An 18,516-nucleotide genomic window follows, 5' to 3' on the forward strand; every position below is an offset into this window, starting at 1 on the left:
ATACCTGTAACCATTGACTCTTTTGTTCACAAAACTAAACAATTCCTTTTAGTACAGAGACATTAAAAAAATATTTTCAGAAGTCTCTTTCATATTGTAATTTAAACAACAAAGGACACCTGACTGAAGGCATTTTATTTCTAATGAAGTCATGTTTCTATATTAATGAATCCCAACAATTAAGGCAGAATTAGAGAGATTAGCTAACAGCAAAATCAAGTCAGTGAGCTGGTTTCAATTCCTAGTTGATGTTATTTCACTTCACTTAACACTTATTTTTATATTTTTAAAATCTTTTGTTTTTATTCAACATCTTTCATTCTTCTTCATTCTTCATCTTAATTTGTCTTCTTTCATTCTTCATCTTTTTTCTTCCTCTTTATCTTTTTTTCCTTTCTGTTTCTGCTTCTTCTTTGCCTTCCACTTCCTTCCTTTCTCTTACTATCCACTTTCATTCTCTTTTCTTCTTTCTTTATCCCTTTCCTCTTTCTCTGTCCACCATTTCTTTCTTCCCTAATATCCCACAGTTGTCCTCATCACAACACCCCTATCCACTTATCCTAGACACATTAGTAAATTACATTCTTTGCTAACAAGAACAAATATAATTAAAAACAGTGAAGTAAATAAAACAAGTTGCACAACTTAATGTTCCCTGAAGACTGTCTATGTGTGAGGTGTGTGGACACTCATTAGTTGTTAGTCCAGACACTACAACAACTACAGGTAGGACACTCAATGTGGTCACTTGATCTGTTGGAAATAGTATCCAAATCTCCCTCAAATTACAACTAAATGTTTTGGAAAAAGAAAGAACACATTTCCTAGATGCAAAATGCCTATGAGAAGGATAGGTTAGCAACAAAAACAACTGTTCAATGAACTAATGATGGAGTCACTAACTGGGTTACTCATTTGGTCATATGTCTGAAATATGACTTCTAGAAATATCAGTCGTCTTATCCTCTCCACATCACACCCAACTGTCTTAAAACACACACACACACACACACACACACACACACACACACACACACACACTCTCTCTCTCTCTCTCTCTCTCTCTCTCTCTCTCTCTCTCTCTCTCTCTTCCTTGTCCTGGATATACTGAATCTGAAAAAAAGACAGATGATGATGGTTGAAATAAAAGATAGGATGATCACAGCAGTAAATAGATAATTCAATGTAGGATGGGATAGAGGATAGATCTAAGTATGGCATCACAGAACTTACTGTAATTAACAGCAACTCAGTGGAATTGATAGAAGTTTTGTGACTCAATCAAGGTTTAACAACAGCCACAACAGGAAGTTATCTTTTAATATTAATTAACCAAATGAATCATCATCATCATCATCATCATCGTTTAACGTCCGCTTTCCATGCTAGCATGGGTTGGACGGTTCAACTGGGGTCTGGGGAGCCCGAAAGCTGCACCAGTCCAGTCAGATCTGGCAGGTTTCTACAGCTGGATGCCCTTCCTAACGCCAACCACTCCGAGAGTGTAGTGGGTGATTTTATGTGCCACCGACACAGGTGCCAGACGAGGCTGGCAAACGGCCACGCTCGGATGGTGTTTTTATGTGCCACCGACACAGGTGCCAGACGAGGCTGGCAGACGGCCACGCTCGGATGGTGTTTTTATGTGCCACCGACACAGGTGCCAGACGAGGCTGGCAGACGGCCACGCTCGGATGGTGTTTTTATGTGCCACCGACACAGGTGCCAGACGAGGCTGGCAGACGGCCACGCTCGGATGGTGTTTTTATGTGCCACCGACACAGGTGCCAGATGAGGCTGGCAAACGGCCACGATCGGATGGTGCTTGTTACGTGCCCACAGCACGGATTATTGAAATTAACAAATCTGTTTCATAGATTAGGCTCCTTTAGTTATCAAGTTTCTGTCTATTGCAACTCTCTCAGATGGTCAAAACAGGCTTGTGAAGTGGCTGATGGCACTTGGCATAGTATTCCCTCTTTCAATACTTTGTTTTTTTAAACAGTTGATTGATATGTTGTGATTGCTGGTGTTTAGCCCCAGGTCTGTATCGTTTGGTTTCTAATCTACTGCGGCCTGATCTTCATACTTTTGGACACTGCAATTAATCCTAGATGCCTCCCAGTCATTTAAGAGTAGAAATGCCGAGTTGATACATTATTAAACTCCAAGCTAGGAAATTGATGGTTCATATCCTAGCACGGCGTTGAGTTCTTGACTAAAACATTTAGCTCTCAATTCCATATTCTACCTAGCTATAAGTAAATACCACAGTTTATCAAATGGTATGTACTACAATGTAACACAGTGATTTATAGTGCATCTAACTGATAATATATGCCATTGTGTATTATAGTGAGGTGCAGTCTACCTAGCTGAAGTAGGTGCCACAGTGTAATACTAAGAAAAACAGTTTATTGAGCTGTAAGTATGCACTTCACTATACAACAGTGATGTACAGAGTCTAGCTAGATGTGAGTAGGTACCACGGTGAGGGCACAGTGCACTTTTCTGTTATAGTTAACACAGTTGGTATCACTTATCAAGTTAAACAATAGCAACTACATTGATTGATGAATGATTTGTGGAACTTGAAAGTGCTGAATGGAATTCCATGTAGGGAACATTATAAGTTGCTGTTTGTAATAGAGTTTTTATCCAGAAAGATATTTGTCGCTTCTCCATTGAATGCTATAGAAACCAAAACACTGTCCATGTGGATCCTTGTAATTTGGAAGAAGCATTTGCCAGCTAACAGTTTTCATAGCTGTTAGGGAATAAAAACCAAATTTGAGAGAATCACTGAGATAGTGAGGTGTGAAATGGAGATAGATTTCTCGCCAACTTAATACTTCTACATAGTTTATAGATTACACCAAAGAAACAAGTCATTTATTTGATGAAAAAAGAGGGTCAAAAGAAAGTTATGGTGATCTGCTTCAGGAGAAATTGTATAGCGAGATTCATGAGCTTGGATAAATTTGTAATGAGGAAAAGAAGAATCTGATGTTTGGGACTAACCCTTTGTGTGTGTGTGTGTGTGTGTGAGAGAGAGAGAGAAAGAGAGAGAGAGAGAGAGAGAGAGAGAGAGAGAGCTGTAGAGATGTTTCTTCAACTTGACTATCAAGCCCCAAACTTCGGAAATGGAGTTTACTTTGTCTTTTATACATAGTTTATAATAGTCTCTGCTCCTCTGACATGGCTAACTCTACTCTGTATCTATCTACTGTATCTAAACACTTTTAGTGTGTTGTTTATTTGATTTATTCCTATTATACTTTCTGTCTAATCTATAAGTCACATATTTATCCTTTACATGGTTGATCAACTTGTTAGAAATGCTAGCTAAATCTTGCTTAAATTACACCCCACCATCCTTAAAAAGGAAAGGCACATTGGATAATAGGGTCCTATGTGTATTGTGTCTGGGAAAAGATTAAGTAGTCTCATCTAAAACACCTTTGACAACAAATTTGATGGATCAAGTTCACCTGCGGTGATACAAGTGTTTCATCTATCAGACTCTTTACAAAAGTGTAATAAGTTAGTTGCTGTAAAGAATAGCAAAAGCTAATGTTTTGGACAGAACTTTTCATCAGAGGGGAAGAGGGAGGAAGGGTTTTTTTGAGGGTACCAAATAATTAGAATTAGTTATGTCAGAAAACATAACTCTTCAATGAAGGGCTCTGTTAGACTTTCATTTAATGCATTTGTGAATTTTTATAATTACCAATTTCTTTGGATTCAACTGGGTTTTGGCACTAAACATTTGTCCTGATCCTTCCACTCCCAAAATTCATTGCTGGTAAACTGCTTAATTCAAACTGAACTTCAGTAAATTATAACTAGCTATCATAGAAAACAAAAACATAAAATCCTGTCTTCTAATCTTTCCACTGTTAACTGAGAGTGGAACTTACTTTAATAATTTCCTTCAGGGCTAAGCAGTTTAATGTAACTTTTCTCAGGACACTAATCAGTGCATTACACAAAGATTGAACTCAAAAGATTACTATTAGATTCAGATATATTTTCTACGCCCATTGTTCCTGTGTCTTTTATACTTCTGATAAAAGAATTATTCTTAGAATCTTTCAATTTGTACTTTCTTTTATTTTCACATTCTTACAAAATCAATCAATTTAGTTAATTTAAATTAGATCTTGTTTTTAAAAGTCTAATGAGCTTGTAATTAAAATTACAATATTTTTAATGGTAAATATATTCTGTTAAACATACACGCATATACATACATACACACATACATATAATATAGCCATTTATAAAATGATCTGTGTGTGTGTGTAAGGCATGGCTATGTAGTTAAGAAGTTTGTTTCTTTATCAAGTAGTTTCAGGTTCAATTCTACTGCATGGCACCTTCAGCAAGTGTCTTCTACTACAGCCCAAGACTGATCAAAGATTTGTGAATGGATATGGTAGACAGAAATTGAAAGTAGCCCATCATATGTGTGTACACACACACACACACACACACACACACACACATGTATGTGTGCACATACATGTCCGTTTGTTTACATTTGCACTTCTCTAAAAATGCTGAGCGACAAATGGTGACATTTTTGACATTTCCCCTGGATAAGGGTTAACAACAAGGTGGATATCCAGTAGTAAAACAATGCCTCAATAATATATTTACCTAATCCATGCTAGCATGAAACTGTGGACACAGAAATGAATGAATAAACAATGTGTGTGTGTGTGTATGTTTGTTTGTGTGTGTGTGTTGTGTGTGTGTGTGTGCATGCATGTGTGTGAAAGAAATTGTACAGAATTCAGGTTTATTGGGAAACTTGCTTCCATTTTCCAATAATAATAACTTTGGTTATTTAATGGACTCACCCTGTACCTGCCCTATTTATATATATATATATAAAATTTTATCCTATATCAATTATATATATATATATATATATATATATATATATATATATATATATATGTATATACGGTTATCAACTTGTATTGCAAGATTTCTTTTTTTTTACCAAATAAACTCACGCAATATATATTTTACCGTCACTCATTTATTGCTGTTCTTATTTTATTATTTTAACTCATGTCCATTGTCTAGAAATCTTTCGTCACACATCTGTGACCTTTTCAAAGACACTTTTAATTTTTGTGTGTGTTCTTGCTCCACTTGCTCCATTCTGTTCTTCTAAAAAAATGTATAGTGTGTGTGTTTATTTGGCAAAAAAAAAAATGACCACCCTGAAATACAATATATATATATAATCTTTTAATAAAAAACCACAGATCTTGTAAATACAGCTACCTGAGGTTTCCTGGTCAAAGTAATAATTTAATTTGCCAATTACTAAGCTGAAAACAAGACCATTAGTCAGTTGTCTTTTGAGCAGATAACATTTAAACAAGTGATGCTAGTAAAGAAACAAAGAGGAAAAAAAACAAAAACAAAAAGGAGATAACCAATGTTACAACTATTCAATGTCAAGCAGACGTAAACAAGATGTTAATGCTTTACTGAGTGTCCAGTGGCCTACTTTTAAATTTCAACAACATGTATTTCTTTAAATGTGGAAATACAGAAAAGTTTGTTTTCTTTGAAATTATGCATTTGTTGGAGGCTCTCAAATTTTTTAAGAGATACATTTTATGGGCCTGTTAATATAGGGTCTGGATTTGGAGAGGATTTTCAAAACTGGTCCCTTCATCTTTAAGTTTCCAGATTAAAGCTGAAAGGGTTGTTTAATGTCTCTTATCATGGTACCTAAAATTCGAAAGATGGTTGTTATATATGGATTTAACCTGAAAGGAAATTCATTGCAGTTAATATGGAGAAAAAATCCACTCTTATGGTAAAAAGTATAAAAACACCATATCTGCCCCACACTTCTGGTAATCTGCTAGAGGGAAGTAATGGGCAGATATGGTATTTTTACACCTTTTACTATAAGAGAGAATTTTTTCTTTGTGGTAACTGCAGTGAATTTGTATTTAGAAGTAAAAATATGTCACAAACTTATTTTAACTAACTTAAATTTCATATATACATTATATGTATATACAAACTTACATAATACCTACAAACATATATGTGTGTATACATGTATAGGAAATACACACTTAAGGATATGCTACTAAGAATATAATTTTGACACAGTGAAAATTCACAATTATTATTTGAGTATCAACTTTGTGTGTTTATATTTTTGCTCACCCTTGTTTTCCCAGCCAGTGTTGACTTGCAACAATTTAAATAGTGCATTAATAGCATCAATCTCACTGATCTTGGGAGGAGGGGTTGCAAAGGTCATGGCCACTTCTGCTGGACTCAACAAGTGAAAAAAAAAACACAAAAAAAGATCAGTCACCCACCCCACAATATACTAATGAATAATTGATAGATATGCGGCAATGTGTATGCATGTCTATAAATTTTTGTTTATCTATTTACCTACCTATCTATATTATATTACTTTCTCTCTCTCTCCCCTGCTCTCTCTCTCTGTCTGTCTGTCTGTCTCTCTCTCTCTCTCTATATATATATATATATGTAGGTATGTGTATGTGTAAATACATATATATATATATATATATATATACTATGATGAAAACACACACAGAGGAAGTTAGTGAAAGGCAGCTGTGAGCACATGTGCATGTCTGTTTGCATGCAAGTATGCTTGTGTGTGTATCTGTGTGTTAGTTTTATGTTCAGTCATCTGTAGTTTCTAATAGGTTGTTGCTTTTGTTTGAAGGAACAATTCTATGAGCAAATCATTCTCAGTTTGCTGCAACCAAATCATTAATTCTCACTCTATCACTTTATAAAAGTTATGTTGGATAATGTAATCCTGGGTAACCTGTACATAAGAAAAAGATGAGGTAGTCATGACCGGAATATTTCTCTCTTTCTTACTATTTTACACTCTCTCATACAACCATTCTCTTTCTCTCTTTAATGTTGGTTGACTTGTCTATGTAAGGTTAAAAAATGGTCTCAGCCAATCAGCAAAATATATATTGATAAATTATGTATCAGACATAAATAAGTACTTGGTTCATTACGACCAACCAGAATAGCTGAAGTCCAATAACTAAAACCTGTGAAACAATTATTAAGAATATATACATATATATGCATGTCAGCATATGTATATGTAAATTTGTATGTATGCACATGTGTTTACACGCACATGCACACACACACAATATGTATTATCTGAACTAGATTACCTTCATTAAAAAAAAATTAAGTAATAACCAGCAACATGCAATACAATTTACATTAGTTATTAACAACTTTTTTTTTTGCTTTTAAAATTAGAAAAATACCGAAAAAAAAGAAGTCAAATCACTTTTAAAAGGAATATGATAAATGTAAATTTAAAAAAAAAGACAAACTACTCCCTCCTCTTCTACAAAAAAAAAATGAATTCTTGATGATGGATATATATATTTTTTACTCTTAATTGATAGAGAAGCTGTACTCTATTAACTGTGTCTCTTATTACTTTATAGAAACCCTCACCTCACCCCACCCCATTTCCAGCTTTCATCTTTCTATTGGGTATCTGTTTTTGTGATATTTGTCCATTTGAGTATAACCAATCAATCAATGAATCAATATTCATTTACCCTCACACTAAAGTGTCACTCAGCATTATTTCTACTCACTAAAATATCATTCATTTAATTTCTATTTATTAGCCTTCATGCTCATGTATCACTCACACATTCAGTCAATATCTGTTTGCTCTCATACTCAAGAATCTCTCAGTCAATTTAATTATTTATTCTCACCCTCAAGTATCACTCAATCTTTTTTTCCCTCATAATCATGTGTCACTCAACCAATCCATATTTATTTGCCCTTCCCAAAATCTCATTCAGTATTTATTTGCCTTCACCCTCAAGAGTTAATCAATGTTTATTTGCCCTTACACTGAAGTATTACTCACTTAATCAACCAATATTTCCCCTCACCCTCATGAATTACTCACTCACTTGATTAGTATGTATTTGTACTCACACTCAAGCATGATATTGGGCCAGTTAGCCAGTTGTTTGACTGTTTCTTAGTTCAGATATGTTTTACTCTATAGTACTGTTTGCAAGATTTAACCATTTGCGCTGTAACCTAAGATGATAGAACATTAATTGATTGCATAGTGCTCTTGCTGCTTATAGCAATGGACTTTAGATGAATTGTCTTTGGTTCCTTTCCAGTTATGCAGTCTATACTGCTAATGATACTTATTTAAAGCTGTGAGTTGTGTCTCTACAAGGTCACTAAAACTAACTCTATCTTTGTCACCACATGATAGATATTTTCAAACAATATGAACTATGCTACATCATGGTTTCTATTTTCAGCTGGTTCTCAACCATTTTTAGCCTATGGCTCTCTTTCATTCCTATTTTAGTCTACTGGACTACCATAGCCATTCGATGTTTAAAAAAAAATCTCACTGTATTTTTGTAATAGAATATTACTAGTAATTGTATATCACAAACTATAAGCAATTTATTGCATGTAAATTTTAATAACAAGATTTCATATGAACCCCCAAGGGCCATATGGACCCTGGTTGAGAAACACTGCTTTATATGATACCTATTTTTAGCTAATGTGAAATGTACCTTCACATGCACCCCCATGTATGTCAACATTACCCCCACATGGCCCTTGTGTTTAGTACTATCAAAAGTTAGTATGGTGCTGTAGTGTTCCAGAATATGATGAAGTGACTTGACTGCTACCAGTATATTGTATAGAACTGTAGTGACTAGTTTCAGAACATAGTATAATACTGTACTGACAAGTGTCAGAACATAGTTGTGTAGTACTATAGTACCCAGTTCCAAAACATAACTAGTGCTGTAGTGACCATTATCAGAATATAGAGTATTGTTTCACTTTTGACACGTAATACCGAAACAGTGTAAGAGATAAGAGTTTGCTCCAGGCTTGCATTAGGCAAGAAGTTGAAAATGGTTTTGGCCCATGACACTCCTTGGACCCTAAGTAAGGCATGCGAAAAACTTGAATGAAATTGTTTGGATAGTTCTTGAGTTTTAGTGATGCACACATACAGACAGACACACATTCTCAGTTTTATATATATAGATTACCCTAGTGATTAGTTCCAGAACACAGTAATAATACTATAGGGAAGTACTATTAGACTATAGTAATAATACTATTGGATCAGTTCCAAAACAGTTTAGTACTGCAGTGACCAATTTCAGAACATGAATTAGCTTATACTAACCAGTACCAACTGTCTTCACAATTTTATTGACTGTGAGCAGAAAACCAGGTTTAATTGTTTTTTTTTCTAATTTTATCTTTTTTTGCTTCATGGCTGTGTGGTTAACAAGTTTCTTCATAATCATATTGTTATGTATTTGTCCTCATTGCATGGCATATTAGGTAAGTGAATTCTAACAGCTTCATGTTAAACCAGCATGTTGCGAATGGAATTTGGTAGATGGAAACTGTAGAAAAGCCAGTAACACACACACACGCACATCTTTCAGCAATAATGTTTATCTAGTAAAGGATGCAAATATTCATTTCAAATTTTAGCACAAGGCCTGCAGATTCAGGGAAGGGCAGGTTGATTACATCAACCCTAGTGCTCAACTGGTACTTATTTTGTCAACCTCAAAAGGATGAAAGGTAAAGTCAACCTCAGAAAAATTTGAACTCAGAACATAAAGACAGATGAAATTCTGCTAAGCATTTTGTCTGGTGTACTAACAATTCTACCAACTCGATGTTTTAAAGGATGCAAATATTGCTACAGAATCTTGTGATTTTTCGAACACAGTACTTCATGGGAATGAATTCTAACATAGCTTTGCACTTTGCACCAAGTTATAGGCACTCTCTTGCCACTGTCATCATCATAAATGCTGTGAATCAGTGATTCACCCATTTGAAACCTGTAATCAATGGTACTGCTGTTCACCAATTGTGGTATAAAATAAATAAATAGATAAATGAATAAAATGTATAATTGTGTGGTTAGGTGTGTGTATGTGTTTGTGTTGTATGTGTATAACTGTGTTTGTGTTTGTAAGAAAAAGAATTAGCTATATGTTGAATTGCGTGTATATCTACACTTGTGTGTGTGTGTGCGTGTATGTGTGTGCGCGCACGTGTGTGTGTGCGTGCATGTGTGTTTGTTTGTATATGTCAGTGTGTCTTTTTCATATTGGTTCCTTGTGTTTTTTCTGTATCTTTTTCTTTTTCTCGTCCTTTCTTTTTTTTTTGTACTTTTTTCTCTTTGCTATCATACACTTCTCCCCTTCTTCATTCCAAAGCATAATGGTTTAAAGAACCTAATTATTATTCTTATTATTTTAATTTGTCAATCACTATCTTCTTTCATGTGGGATTAACTAGATTTTCTTTTCCTCCTCCCCCGCCTCCTCCGCTTCCTCCTCTTTCTCTTCTTCCTTTGTTATTGAGGCAGTTATTATTATTGTGTTTTCAACATTTTCATGTGAGTTTCTACTGAATCATCAGGTGCACTTCCTTGTTTCTGAGGTGTGTGCAGCATTGTCTTTAGGGGTTGTAGAGTTGTTCATGGTGTTATTTCAGTGTTTTGTCTGTTTGTTGTGTAGAATATGTGCAATGTGAGTAGTGTTTTGGTGTCAGATGGTGATTGAATAAAATATGTGATGTGTAGGTTGTGTAATATGTTTTAGTGTCAGGTGGTGATTACATTGAGTATAATTTGTGTGGGTTGTTATATTATTATCAGATTCTTCTTCTTCTTCTTCTTCTTCTTCTTCTTCTTCTTCTTATTATTATTATTATTATTATTATTATTATTATTATTATTATCTTTATTATTATTAATGTGGCATACTGGATAAACCACTTACTAGTATTTCGTCCATCTTTACATTCTGAGTTCAAATTCCACCAGGGTTGACTTTGCTTTTCATCCTTTTGGGTTCAATAAATTAAGTACCAATCAAGTACTGGGGTTGATGTAATTGACTTATCCCCTCCCCCAGAGTTGTTGACCTTGTACCAAAATTTGAAACTATTATTATTATTATTATTATTATTATTATTATTATTATTAATAATAATAATAATAAAGTGGCGAGCTGGCAGAATCGTTAGCATGCTGGGCTAAATACATAGCAGTATTTCACCCATCTTTACTGCTCTGAGTTCAAATTCCCCAAAGATCAACTTTGCCTTTCATCCTTTTGGTTTCAATGAAATGAATACCAATCAAGCACTGGGGTCAATGTAATCAACTTCCCCCTCCCCTCAGAAACTCCTGTCCCTGTGCCAAAATTTGAAAGTATTATTATTAATATTATTAAAATGGTGGGGTGGCAGAATCATAAGCAAACTGGACAAAATGCTTAACTGCATTTCTTTCAGCTTTATATTCTGAGTTCAAACACTGCCAAGGTTGATTTTGCCTTGTACCCTTTCAGAGATAATCTTTTGGGGTTGATAGAATAAATACTAATCAGGTACTGAGGTCAATGTAATCAACTAGCTCTCTACCTCAAAATTTCAGGCCTTATGTCTATAGTAGAAAGGATTGGTGTTGTTGTTATTATTAAGGTGGTGAGGTGATGAATAGGCAGAATTCTTTGCATATTGGAAAAAATGCTCAGTGGTATTTCATTCAGCTCTTTATCTTCTGAGTTCAAATTCTGTTGTGATCTACTTTGCCTTTCATCCTTTTAGAGTCAATGAAATAAAGTACCAGTTGGTAGAATAAAGTACTGTGAACTTCTTAACAATATAGACATGCCAATGCTAAGTGAGCACCATGTTTGCCCATCTAGCATGATCCCATGCACACGCACACTCAAACAAACACATATTGCTGGAAGAGTAAATATTGTAGAATATCCAGTTATCCAATTTAATTCATAATAGTAGCTTAGATATTTAAAATGAACAGTTTAGAATCTGACTCAGTTGTTTTTGTCATGAATATAATTTGTTGTTTAACCTTGTGTCAGCCCTAATTGAGAAGACCAGTGGTCAAGACATTCCAGCAGTGACCATCCTGTTTTTATAAGAGTATCTTGGACTACAATATTTTTGTCCTTCATTTCACTAAGACAGCAGAGTATTATATGAGGGAAATTTAGCAAGTATTCCTCTCTTGGTATAAGTAGCTAATGTTGGTGGTATTTTTCTGTGAATTAAAGTTTTGCAATGTATATATATAATATATATATATATATATATATATATATATATATATATTATGGTTTTTATTTAATCAAATATAAAAATGTAAAGAAATTCTGGTATATTTTGCAATAAATCCTAGAATAAAATCATCAGTTTTAACCATTATCATTGTTATCCAGTTGGAATGATAGCAACAGAGTGACATAAATTTGATACATTTAAAACCATAAATTGTATAGCATGTATCAGTAAATTCCATTTAACTCAAATTTGCTGTTCAAATTACATTTATGGCCCCTTTTCATCTGGGATTGTAGCCAAAAGAAAGAGTCTGAAATGAAAGAAAGAGAAGTGGGCTTGTGAAGGATTAAGTATCTATAATTGGTTTGTTCACACCTGGGCCAAAAGCTATTTTCAAAAACAGTATTAATGACTATAAGAACATACTGAAAGATAAAAATCACATTGCTTCAGGTAATTGATGTCTAATCATTTGGGTTAAACTTTGCCAAAACAAGCAAATTGTAACTGCTGTAATCGCAGTAAATGGCTTTTAAAACTCTGTTGTTGCTACCGTCATTGATGAGGTCAGCTTTGATTCTGGTGTCTTCATCTTTAAAATTGAAGTTGTTTCTAGTGAGGCTACCATAAGACTACAGCTAACTCTGTTGAGGTTGCCATAAGACTTGGAGTAAGTTGAGATTACCATGAAATTGTGATTAACTCTGGTGGAGTTAACAGGAGATTGTGGTTAACTTTGCTGGGTTAACCATGAAACTGAGGTTAACTCTGCTGGGAGTTGCCATGAGATTAATTAATTGTAGTGGGGTTACCATGAAATTGCAGTTAACCCTCGTAGGATTAGATGAGACTAGGGTTAACTCTGATATGGAGGTTTGCCATGAAAGGGGGTTAAGTCAGAATTAACTTCAGTCTCATGGCAACCTTGCAAGAAGCAACAACAGTCTTAAAAGTAATGTCATTAGAATCAAAGCTAACCCCACCAATCATGGTAGCTGCAACAAAGCTTTAAAATCCATTTACTGTAATTACAGCAGTTAAGATATGCTTGTTTTGGCAAAGTTTAACCTAAATGATTTGACATCAATTACCTGAAGCAATGTGATTTTATTTTTCATTACGTTCTTATAATCTATCTTATGGTAATTAATAATATCAGATGTGGGTATTTGGTTTAATAAAGTTGAAAATATGGAGTAGCATTTTGCTGGATAGCTTGTCTGTTGATAAACAATAAACCTTTAGTTCTTTTTATAAAAGTAAACTTTAATGAAGCTGTGTCATAGTAATCAATGAATTGAAGTGCCATAAAATCATCCTTATATATCAACAGATCAAAGTTTCTTGTCTTTGGTCCAAAACCTGCTATTAAGCCACATTATAGATTTAAAAATGGAAAAAAAATTATAATTTGTTGTATTAAATCTGTAAATATGTGAAGAAATGAGTTAAAGCAAAGCTAAGTGGCTTTAAGGCATCAAAGATATACACATAAAACACTATCACATTTTTTTTTTAAATTACATATTGTATGATTTTTGCATAATATACAGCAATAGTCTTTTTAAGAGTTAAAAGAAGAACTCTAGAATTATTTTCTATACTTGACTGTTTTCAAAAGATCTGACTATAAAATTTCAATATTGGATGGAAATGGCCTTGTAAATTTTACCTTTGAATAAAATATCACTTAAAGAACAAAACAATGAGCAGTTTCCATTTTGAAATTTTCTTCAAACAACATATTGATTTAAAAAGAAAAAGAAATACTACTACTACTACTACTACTACTGCTACTGCTACTGCTGCTGCTGCAAATAATAATAATAATAATAATCATACTAATAATAATGGTAATAATAAATCTGTACATATTTGAGTCCTGCTTTACTTTATGATGGAACCAGCCCAGCTTCTTTCCATGGATCTATTTTAGCTTCGTGTATGAAGAGCGCTCTGACCCAGGCATTATAAATACATTGCTGAAGATGGGCTCTTGGTATTCCTTTGATCACAAACCTGACCAGCTAAATTCTTTAATTTCCTCCATGCTCCCATCATCACCCTGAGGGTTCAAACTGCAGTTGGTGCTTAAATTGTTAAAAACAGTTTCTCCTTTTTCTTTGTCAGTGAGAAATAGCTGTTGATTCACTGAATCACTAGATTCAGTTCTAGTTGTAAATGTATCTTCTAAGGCATTCATGGACAAACTGCAGCCTGTGGGACCTTCTGAATGGCATGCCTATTGAAAAATTGTCTTCAATTTCTTTTTTAGTAGTGCAGCTTGCCTGATGATGAGCCATGTCTCATGCAGTCTGCTTCTTGAAAAAGGATACTTATGACAGTTGTAAGGCATCATTGTAAAATAGTGTAAAATATCTGATTATATGCTATAGTTTGGGTTGACTGAATCATTTGGTGAGGAGATGACTGCATGGTGAAGAAGTTCTTTTAGCATCTATATGAATTCAAGTTTGATCCTTCTGTATGGCCTTAAATCAAGTGAAGGTGAGTAGCTTAGTGGTTAGGGTATTTAGCTCATGGCAAATAAGGTGGTGAGCTGACAGAATTGTTAGCACGCCGGGCGAAATGCTTAGCGGTATTTCGCCTGCCGCTACGTTCTGAGTCCAAATTCCGCCGAGGTCAACTTTGCCTTTCATCCTTTCGGGGTCGATTAAATAAGTACCAGTTATGCACTGGGGTCGATATAATCAACTTAATCCATTTGTCTGTCCTTGTTTGATTTCTGGCAGTACATTGTGTCCTTGAGCAAGATATTTTATATTATGCTGCTCCCATCCACTCAGCTGGCAAAAATCAGTTGTACCTTTAATTCAAATGGCCAGCCGTGTCACATGTTAAGGGCATGTGTGTCTGGGGAGTGCTCAACTACTTGCACATTAATTTCATGAGTTGGTTGTTTCTTTGATTAGATCAACTGGAACCCTTGACATTGTAATTGACAGAGCCAAGCCTTAGATCAACCAAAGCCTTTTAAGTGTAATTTGGAAGCTCCATCACCTGGCTTAGCATCACTACATGATCCTTTGGTGCCTTTACTGGAGTCCACTGTGTTGCAAGCATTCAGGCCAAGATTACAATCTAAGAATAACTTCCTCCCTTTCTCCCACTAGTTTCAGAAGCTCTGAGAAGGATCATGGACACTACTTGTTTCTCTTCTAGTTAAGCAAGTTTAAAAAAAACACACAATATGCTCAATAAGGTTTCATCTGGGACTAACAAAAACTTGCATGTCAAATCAGATATAATGTGCTAGTTATAAAGATGCTTAGTAATGTTGATGTGAAAAAATTATTGTAAACCACTACAACATATCCAACCAACCCAAAATTTAGCTGCCACTGTTTTTATTACGCTGGCTTGCTTGTTTTTTTTTCTCTTGAGACACTAAAGTTTCTGGTTTCTTAGAAAGTATTCAAATGAAAATCTTTAGATTTTTCTCTTCAAAGATAAACTAACGAAAAATTATTTAATTTTTATTGTTGTTGAAATGTCACTGTTTTATCAAATTTTTTAGAAATTAAGTATATGAGACAAGTCTATTGAACATTTATAATCTGCTATAAAATAAGTAGGTAATAAATGAAATCACAGAAAAAAAAATAGAAGGTAATAAAAATAAGGTCACATGTCTATAGAGCAATATAATTTCAAATTTCGATGATTATGAAGTTAGTGTTGGTGGATATAGAAGGTAGTTTTGGTGCCTGTGATAGTGATGTTGTTGGCTGTAACAGTTAGTGTTGATAGTTGTAATAGCATTGGTGATTGCAGTAGCTGTATTAATATGAGTACTGTAATAATAATAGTAGATATAGTAATTAGCAATAGGTAAACATCAGTTTTAATTATGAGAATTTCAGTTGTTCAATCAACAAAACTACTTGCTCATTTCATTACAATGTATGTGAGTGAGTATTCCACAGGCACTTGTACTCTAAATATAATTCTCAGAAAGACTTGATATGGAACCATCTGTGACAAAGTACAGGTCCAGTATATTTAACTAGGTTCTCATAACAACTGTCAACTCAGTTTCACTGATAAGGTTAAGATTGGCTTGAAATTTTATAGAAGATACTTGATCCAAATTTTGTTTTACCTTTATTGATTAATTTTTATTTGTTTATAATACTGAGTCATACATTTCCTGCAATTATATATTTCTTCATTGACTTAGCAGAAGAAGGAGAGAATCCATGATTGTTTTCTGGACCCCCATTAATGGTAGGAAATAGAGAAGAAATTACCCTCAACCTATAAATCTGGTTCAAATGCTTGCTACAGTGAGGGCTCTGCTAAAGGCACCCAATGACCATGTGTGGTGTTAAACTAGGCAACTCTTTAATTCTACCATCAAAGACAGGAACAGGTCCTCTGATGAACAGGAACTATTTCCATTAACCGAATTCCTCTCATGTGGTAACCCAAGAGACAATCCAAGGCTTTTGTAGAAGCCACTTAACTAAGGGGCTATGCAATTAGATCAAACCTGAAACTGCATTCTTGCAGACAAAACATCTTTGCTACAGTCATGCCTGCACTCATTGACCACTCAACTCAGTAGTGGCTATTCATTGATCATCTATGGGAAGAACATTGACCATTCAGCCATTGACTATTCAACCATGTATTGACTACATATATAGAAAACACTAACCAGTCAGCCATGCAGTGATCACTTGTGCAAAACATTGACCATTCATGCAGGCACTGACCACATAACCAAAGAACATTGACTATTCAACTAACTAATCAAAGACCACATATTTTGAAAAAGTTGACCATTTAGCCTGGCACTAACTACATATTTAGAAAACAGTGACCATTCAGCCAGACATTGGCCACATATGTAGAAAACATTGATCATCCAACCATGCACTCACCACATATGTTGAGAACATTTATTTATTCGGTTAATAATGCTGAGTCAAACATTATTTGTTATTATGTGCGCAATGAAATACCTGTGGAGTGGATGTGATGAGTTACATTGACGGAAACCTTATTTGCTTGTTATTTTCTTTGTTTTTTTTTCTCTTAAAATCTAAATTTCAATCTTGATTAATTCATTTTTTGTTCTTTTTCAGTTTACGAACTAGTGAAACAAACTACCTAAATGAATCATTTTCGTTCTACTCAGCAATCCGTATGCGAGCATATTACTCAAAGGCAAACAAAGAGGACAGGTAAGTGTAACAAGCTAAATGGATCTTTTAATTTTCTCTCTTTTTACTTTTTTTACTCTAATAAATCTTACTCTTGGTCTTGGCATTGCCGAACATTCTTGTATTTCCCCAACCTCTGCATCTTTTTCTGACCTATATTTAATGCACAACCTTAGTTGTTTGTCACAGTATTTTTCTCTCTTTCCACTCCCCACCAGTTTCTCTCCCGTCTTTTGTTTCACAATATTTTTAATATATTTTTTGTTTTTTTTGTTTTTGTTGCTGCTACTGCTGCTGTTGCTGTTGTTGTTAATGTTGTTGCTGTTGTTGTTAATGTTGTTGCTGCTGTTGCTGTTTGGATCTGCTGCCAATGAATATTGATTCTCACCGTTCTTATTTCAGTGTGTTAACGTGTTATGTGTACATGTGAATTAGTACGATGAAGTATCACTTAATTCTCTGCTACATTCCTGTCTAATTGATATATTCCTACTTGATCACCCCTTCCCCTCTCTCCATCCACAACACCTGTCAATATATCAGTTAAGAAAATGTAAATATTTTGAACTTCTTTCACTGGACAATAGAATCACCATACTAGATGTTGTTGTTCAGTCCTTGATCAGCCTTGATCCAGCAAATTTATGATCAAAAGTATTTTCAACCATGACTATCTTGCATTTTATTCCAACATTGAAGTTCCCTCTCTTCTCAAAGCTAATTGATGAATTCAACCAATAAATATACCTATTTAAAAAAATATTATTATTATTATTATTAATAATAATAATATTATTATTATTATTATTATAATAATAATAATAATAATAATAATAATAATAATAATTGAGCTGGCAGAATCATTAGCATGCCAGGTAAAATACTTAGCTGCATTTTGTTCTTGCTTATGTTCTGGGCACACATTCCACTGAGGTCAATTTTGCCTTTCATCTTTTCGGGGTCGATGAAATAAATACCATTTGACTACTGGAGTTGATGTAATTGACTTACCTCCTCCTCCAAAATTGCTGGCCTAGTGCCAAAATTAGAAAGGACTATTATTATTATTATTATTGGCAGTAAACTGGCAGAATTATTAGCATGCTGGGCAAAATGCTTAGTGGTA

The 18,516-nt window shown here is 34.2% G+C and overlaps 1 protein-coding gene across 3 annotated transcripts in view; it reads left to right on the plus strand.

The window, feature by feature from the left end:
* The window catches only part of LOC115222967 (protein SCAI), a 291,294-nt gene that overhangs the window by 191,837 nt on the left and 80,941 nt on the right, over window positions 1-18,516 (plus strand). For all 3 annotated transcript variants that reach the window (XM_036511837.1, XM_029793385.2, XM_029793386.2), the window contains exon 4: window positions 17,313-17,411. In XM_036511837.1, the coding sequence (XP_036367730.1) occupies window positions 17,313-17,411 (99 nt within the window). The remainder of the gene's footprint in view (window positions 1-17,312; window positions 17,412-18,516) is intronic.

This window comes from Octopus sinensis, linkage group LG21 (genome assembly GCF_006345805.1).
Source record: "Octopus sinensis linkage group LG21, ASM634580v1, whole genome shotgun sequence".
In the NCBI taxonomy this organism is placed as follows: Eukaryota; Metazoa; Mollusca; class Cephalopoda; order Octopoda; family Octopodidae; genus Octopus; species Octopus sinensis.